The sequence below is a fragment of the Alligator sinensis genome, unplaced genomic scaffold (genome assembly GCF_000455745.1).
Source record: "Alligator sinensis unplaced genomic scaffold, ASM45574v1 scaffold181_2, whole genome shotgun sequence".
NCBI lineage: Eukaryota > Metazoa > Chordata > Crocodylia > Alligatoridae > Alligator > Alligator sinensis.
In genome coordinates, this window is record NW_005842429.1 from 1236997 (window position 1) to 1244762 (window position 7766).

The 7766-nt window shown below is 44.3% G+C and overlaps 1 protein-coding gene across 1 annotated transcript in view; it reads right to left on the reverse strand.

Moving 5' to 3' along the window:
* DYNC1LI1 (dynein cytoplasmic 1 light intermediate chain 1) overlaps positions 1-7130 on the reverse strand; it is a 29477-nt gene extending 22347 nt beyond the window's left edge. The window contains exons 1-2 of the mRNA XM_025211777.1: positions 7079-7130; positions 6594-6710 (exon numbers count right to left, since the gene is read on the reverse strand). Of these exons, the coding sequence (XP_025067562.1) occupies positions 6594-6710; positions 7079-7130 (169 nt within the window). The remainder of the gene's footprint in view (positions 1-6593; positions 6711-7078) is intronic.
* Positions 7131-7766: the final 636 nt, after the last annotated feature.

Sequence of the window (7766 nt, forward strand, 5' to 3'; positions counted from 1 at the left end):
TCCGATCATATTACCTCTGTGCAGCAGTCTGACATTAGCTCAACATGTTAGCTAATACTACTCAAGATACTCCTCACTGATTGAGATGCTCCTTGCTGGGAAAGTCCTAACTTTGCTCTGGTATGATAGCATTTAGCACGTTTTACTGCTTGAACGCTCAGATGCTAGTGTTAAGTACAGTTAACACGTCCTAAGTGTCTCTAAGGGCCTTGTCAGATGTTACCTCAATCCTTCCAGCTGACACCACCCCTGCATCTCTCCCCCACCCCAACTTCATCAGATCACAAGATGGTTTTTGGGGTCTCCCTGCAAATCCTTCTAACCTTCTTTCTGCTTCCCAGTCTCTCTCCCTCTATTACTTTCATCTACCATCCATATCGGCCTTCATCTCCAATTTTGACAAACTCCCTTTCCTCATCTGATAAACTCTACCCTCCTCTTGCATCTGCCACCTCTTAATGCATAGTATCTCACAAAAAAGGACAAAATGCAATGGGACAATTCAGTTCCCCTTGGTTTCCCTCGTTCCCCTTTTGTAACTTTTACCACTGGCTGTTATTCTTCAAAACAAACAAACAAACAAACAAACAAACAAACCCCCCTTACTTGCCCTAGTAAACTAATCTCATTTTTCAGTTTTTTATGCTAATCCCCACTCCCTTACTTAACCCACTTAAAGTGGGTTGCAAGAACACTTGAAAGTGTTGTGAGCAAGTCCCAGAAAGATGTGGGAAAGCATGGGTTTCCCTCAGGAGGCTGGCAGCATTCCAGCCTGTAAGGAGCTGCTTAAGGCAACTGGAGGCAGTGGGCGCGCATAAGTTTGCATATGCACACGACCAGCATGCAGCCAGGGGAGCAGCCCCAGCAGCTGGATGCAGGTAAGTGTATGCGAAGTGGGGGATGGAGGTCCAGGTCTTGGGGACTGTCTGGCGCGGGTGTGGGGGGGGGTGGGGGGGGGGGGGGGGGGGGGGAAGAGGTGGCCAGGAGCCAAGGTGAGGGAAGAGGCACCTACCCCTCCAGCAGGGGAAGGGGGCAGTGGGGAGCTGCATAGCTGGGCTGGTGGCACTGGGGCCAGTGTCCATACTTGCAAGGGCAGGGCACCTAGGAAACTGCCTCAGAGGTGGGGGGAGGGAGGAGCTGTAACCAGGCTGCCTGGCTCAACACCAGAGGCCCAGCCCAGGGCAGAGGCGTGCCAACAGGCCTCCCCTCCTCCTTCCAGCCCATGCTGGAGCCAGACACACTCCACAGCCACCTACATAAGCCAGATCTGTGAGAGCCACCGTGCTCTGGTTCCAGCAGGACAGGAGCAGCTGGAGGCCCCTTCCAGCAGGGCAGTTTGGGGAGTGAGAGGTACCAGCAGGGCCAGAGATCTGTGGGTCAGGACTGGCCATCGATATTTTCAAATGGGTTCTGGTACAAAAAAGGTTGAGAACCACTGTGCTAAGCAACTTCATTATCCTCTTTCCAACTTTTGTTTGCCACAATGCCTGCAAACTAATTTGATGGCAGTTAGGCTGCTAATGTGCTAAACTAATACCCACAATTCTGACAAGCATCTCACTATTCTTATGCATGTCATTTTTTGTTTTTGTCTTGCAGAACAAGCTCTCTCTTAGCTTGTAATAAGACAAAGCTAAGATAGAATTTGGGGAGAAACTTGCTAGGAGACAAAAGGTACCAATACATGTTTCTTTAAGTACATTAGAAGCCAAAGACCTGTCAGGGAGTCAAGTAAGCCTTTGGATGATCAAGGTGTAACAAGGGGGCTAAAGGAGGATAGGGCCATTGCCGAGAAACTAAAATACATTCTTTGAATCGGTCTTCACTGTGGAAGACATTAAGGAAATTCTAATTACCAATTCACTCCTCTCTAGGGACAAGTCAGGCTGACTCAAACTGAGGTTTCAATAGATGAGGTCATAGAGGAAACCGATAAGCTAAAACAGTAGCAAATCACCAGGGCCTGATGGCACTCACTCTAGGGTCCTAAAGGAGCTCAGATCAGAAATTACCGACTCCTATCTGTAGTATGCAACCTATTGCTAAAGATACCTTTAGGTATGCTCCAGAGGACTGGAGGTTGCCAATGTGACTCCCATATTTAAAAAAGGCTCTAGACTCTACAGGGAATTACAAGCCAGTAAACCTAACTTCTGTTCCTAGAAACTGGTAGAAACAATAATAAAAAGAACTGTTCAGCACATGGATGAACAGCATAGAAGTAGGGTCGGAAGGCACCTTGTAGATCTTCACGCCCGACCCCCTGCCTGGGCAGGAGGGAAACTGGGCTCAAATGACCCCAGCCAGGTAGGCATCAAGCTGCTTCTTAAAGACCCCCAGGGTAGGAGCCAGCACCACTTCCCTTGGAAACTGGTGGCAGATCCTAGCCGCCCTAACTGTGAAGTAGTTCCTACAGATGTCTAATCTAAACCTACTCTCCAAAAACTTGTGGCTGTTATGCCTTGTTATCCCAGGGGGCGCTAGGGGAAACAAGGTCTCCCCCAAACCCTTCTGGTCCCCCCTAGTGAGTTTATAGATGGTCACCAGGTGCCCCCTCAGCCTTCTCTTGTGAAGGCTGAACAAGTTCAGGTCCCGTAGCCTCTCATTGTAGGGTCTGCCCTGCTGTGCCCGGATCATGCGGGTGGCCCTCCTCTGGACCCTCTCAATGTTGTCCGCATCCCTCTTGAAGTGGGGTGCCCAGAACTGGACACAGTACTCCAGTTGTGGCCTGACCAGTGTTGCGTAGAGGGGGAGGATCACCTCCTTGGCCCTACTTGAGATGCAACATGACTTGCTGGGGAGGAATCAAAGCAGCTGTCAAAAAGAAGATCATACCTCACCAACCTAGAGTTCTTTGAAGGTTTCAATAAGGAGGTGGATCAGGGCAATCCAGCTGACATAGTATATTTGGACTTTCAAAAAGCCTTTGACAAGATCCCGCACCAGAGGCTTTTAACTAAATTAGGTAGCTATGGGATCACAGGGGATGCACACGCATGGATTAGAAATTGGCTCCATGATAGAAAGCAAAAAAACCCAACCAACCAAAAAGAATAAATTATCAATTTTCAGAATACAAAGAAGCAACAGTGGGGTCCCCTCAGGGATCTGTGTTGGAACCAATGCTGTTTAACATATTCATAAATGATCTGGAAAAGGGGGCAAGTAGTGACATGGGCCAATTTGCCAAAGACACAATTATTCAAAGTAGTAAAGACCAAGGCAGACTGTGAAGAACTACGAAGGATCTGGCACAATTGAGCAAATGGACACATAAATGGCAGATTCAATTCAATGTAGATAAGTGTACAGTTATTCACCTGGACAAAAAAGTAACCCAAACTATACCTACACTATAATGGGCTCTACATTAGCTGTTACCACATGGGAAAGATCTGGGAGTCATTGTGGATGTGGATAGTTCACTAAGAACATCAGCTTGGTGCTCAGCAGCCATCAGAAAGACAGAAAAGTGTTAGGTATTAAGAAAGGACCTGTAAACAGAAGTGAAACTGTCATTATGCCCCCCTTTATAAATCTACAGTGCATCCATGCCTTGAATATTGTGCCCAGTTCTGGTCCCCACACCTCAAAAAGGACATAGAAGAAATAAAGAAGGTACAGAGAAGGGCAATAGGGACGATTAGCAATGTGGAGGGGCTTCCATATGTAGAAAGACTAGGCTAGACCTAATCCAGTTTAACGTCTGAGGGAGACAGAAGGGTTTACAAAATAGTAAATGGCAAAAGAGAAACTAAGTAATTATTTACTCTTACGACAAGAACTAGGGGGTCACAAAATGAAATTAATAAGTAGTAAGTTTAAAACGAGTAAAAAGAAGTTCACACAGTGCAGAACTCATTGTCACCAGATGTTGTGGAAGCTGACAATTAAGCCAGATTCAAACAAGGACTGGACATATTCAAGGAGGAAAGGGACATCAGTAGCTATTCAGCATGGGAGTTAGGGATACAGCCTCTGAATTAAAACTTCTTAGAGCAGAAGCTCTCAAACTAGTTTGTGGACCATGCCACCAGTCCACAGAAAAGTGACCCAAGGCTAAAGCTGACAAAAGATTACACCCGACTTCCCACAACTTGGCTCAAAAAAACCCCCAAACAAACCAGGCACATCCATCACATTAGAAAGGCAGGACTACTGATATTAAAATACGAGTTGTGCACTTTGATTTGTAGAACAAAAAAAGGTTTAAGTGGTCCACCGAGACCCTCAGCAATTTTCAATACGTCCGCAAAAAAAGAAGTTTGAGAACCACTGTCCTAAAGCTTAAGTGTTGGAGACTGCAAGTTAGAGGGAAACAGTGGAGGGGGGAAACCCTGGTCATACCCAGGGGTTTAGGTTGTAGCCGTGTTGGTCTAAGGATATAGGCAGACAAGGTTCCTTGGGTGAATTTGATATCTTTTATTAGACCAACCCAAATGGTTGGAGAATAGTTATTAAGCAAGCTTTCGGGTTCAAAAACCCTTCATCAGGCTCAGGAAGCTGCAGCAGTTGGCGTGTGCTCTTCCTCAAGTAGAGATCTCTCAAGTAGAGATTCCAGGTTCTCACTGGGTTTGATGGTGCAGTTCTTGAGGAAGTCTTCTTCCAGGTATCCACCAACATCCCACACCAGGATGGCATCCATGCCTGCCTTACATATCTACAGGAACAAGATTACAACCCAGAATACAGACCCAAAGATATCACTGAGCTTATACACTTCATCCTCACACACAACAATTTCACTTTTAATAATCAACACTCCCTCCAGATGATGGGAACAGCTATGGGCACTAAAATGGCCCCACAGTATGCCAACCTTTTTATGAGCCACCTGGAAGAAGACTTCCTTAAGAACTGCACCATCAAACCCTTGCTGTACTTAAGATATATCGATGACATCTTCATCATTTGGAGTGAGAACCTGCAATCTCTGATTGAGTTCCACCAGAAATTCAACAGTCACCACCCCTCCATCCGACTTTCTTTAGAATACTCCAACACCAACATCCCCTTTTTAGACACAAGGATCAGTATCCAGAAGGGTAAAATACAGACCACAGTATACAAGAAACCCACAGACCAACATACATATCTGCACAGAACCAGCAATCACCCGAAACACACCAAAAAAGCAGTGATATACAGCCAAGCCCTCAGATACCACCGCATCTGTACTGAAGAGAACACCCGGGATTGCCACCTCACCAATCTTAAAAAGGCTTTCACCCAGCAAGGACACTCCTCCAGAGAGGTAGATCGCACATTTGAAAGAGCCACCTGGATACCACGTGAAGAACTGCTGCAGTACAGAAGAAAAACACCCACAAATCGCACACCGCTGGTTATGACCTATCACCCATCCCTTGAACCTGTACGGAAAATCCTCAAAAAATTGCAACCCATATTAGAAAAAGACCCTATTCTTAAAAAGATCTTCCCAGAGCCACCCATCCTAGCCTTCAGACAAGCACCGAACCTCGCCAACCTCATCACCAGAAGCAAACTTCCTCAACCCCAGAACACACCAAAAGGATCCAGACCGTGCCATGACAAGAAATGCAAAACCTGCCCCCACATCTCCACCACCCCCACTATTACTATACCCCACAACAGAGCCATCAGCATCCCAGGATCTTACAGCTGCACCTCCAGGAATGTAGTATACCTCATCCAATGCACCAAATGCCCTGATGGAAGATATGTAGGAGAGACCAGACAACAACTGCGCACCAGAATGAATGCACACCGGAAATCCATCAAAGACAGAAACACCCAATTACCGGTGGGGGCACATTGCTCACAGGAGGGCCACTCTCTCTCCAATCTCTCAGTCCTGATCCTCAAGGGAAATTTACACAACACATCCCAGAGAGGAGCCTATGAGCTCCATTTCATCAACCTGCTGGATACTAGAGATCAGGGACTAAACATAGACATTGGATTTTTGATACATTATAATCTGCCTGGCAACTGACTCCCCAGCCCAGCCCAGCCCCTGGCTTGTTTACTTTTCATTCCATCCAGGAAGAGCACACACCAACTGCTGCAGCTTCCTGAGCCTGACGAAGGGTTTTTGAACCCGAAAGCTTGCTTAATAACTATTCTCCAACCATTTGGGTTGGTCTAATAAAAGATATCAAATTCACCCAAGGAACCTTGTCTGGTCATACCCAGTGCCCTCTCCCTTTCAGCATCCACTCTGCCACTGTGAGATGTGGGATACTGGGTCCATCTTGTGCAATAAGTGGCAATTCTTATGTTCTTATGATTTTGATCCTTTTGTGTAATACCTAGCACAGATGAGTTCTGGTCCTTAGTTAGGGCTCACAGGATATTTGTATTGCCATACCACCCAGAAGAGCCACGCTATTCTATTTTCGTCTCACCACTCTATTCTCATCTAAAAAGAAGCCAACCAATATATGTATTATAAGAAGTCATGCAAGAACCCCTTTATCTGGACTTTAGTCCTATCAAAAAAAGCAAACAACCAATTTGAGCAAGTTAAACACACTATCTTACTACTAGACCTTTCAGCCATTCACTCTGGAAGCAAAATAACAACTATTATAGATTCACATGATACCTACCATCTCTATCTTCATCATGCACATTTAAATATAGATATTCCATTCCTCTTCCTTTCTTGTATTCTTCTATTCCTTGAATTTTTCCTATTAGACTAGTTTTGCCTGCTCCATCTTCCCCTAGAGAGAAAAAGAGAAAGAAATTATATTGTGATTTTTTTTAAATGGCTCTCATTCATTTGTCCAAAAAAGGTAAGTAACCACAGGAATCACTCAGCTGAAGACAATCTAAAAACACTGGTATTGGGTCAACTATTTCTTTTACAAAACTTATGCATCACTGTCCAATATTAAACAGTAATATTTACATCATGTCATTAAGTACCTATAGCTTGCATGAAAAGGAATTTCTACCATTTGATGTTTAATATTACACACTGAAAAGTTAACAAATTTTGGTTACCCCTACACATTTAAGTGAATATTGAAAGGTAAGAAAAGTTAATTTCTACAGAGCAATATATATTTCATGCTCATCTAACACTAACCTGCAACTGAAACAGAGAAAACTTTGGGAGCTGAAGTTGCTTTTTCTTGCATTCTAGAAAGCCTCCAACCTTGGTGTCAAGCTTAGTTAAAGTCAAGTGAACACTATTTCAAATAATATGGAATAGTAGGCAATGACAGCACCCAATGACATGCTAGTTTCTTGTATCCTTGTCTTGCATATTTAAAAAAAAAAAGTTTGCTTTCTTACAAGGCCTAGGAAGGAGGAAACCACTGCTTTAGACTACAAAAGCATAAGTGTGTGCCTACCATTCTTCAAGCCAAAAATATTAAAATAACCTTGATATTTATTATTATTATGACCAAGATTAAAGCATTTAGGTATATGTACAGCACTAGTAAGAGTGATACCAGACACCGTAATATATTAGGGTAAGACTAGGGAGAATACTGCTATACATCTCACTTCCAAAAAGCCCTAAAGAAATTAACACTGCAACGTGACCATAACATTAAGAGTTAATTTGAGTGCTGCCAGCAATTATTCTCAACAAGTCAGTGCTTCCCAAATTTCAAGGAGTACAGCGATACAACTATACATAGTTAGAGCCAAATTGAGACGTACATATAAATGTAAGGATTTACCACTCTCACGCTGGGTGCATCGATACATGCGCTTTACTGCAGACCTAATTAGTCAACTCCTCAGTAAAGCATCACCATCCACAC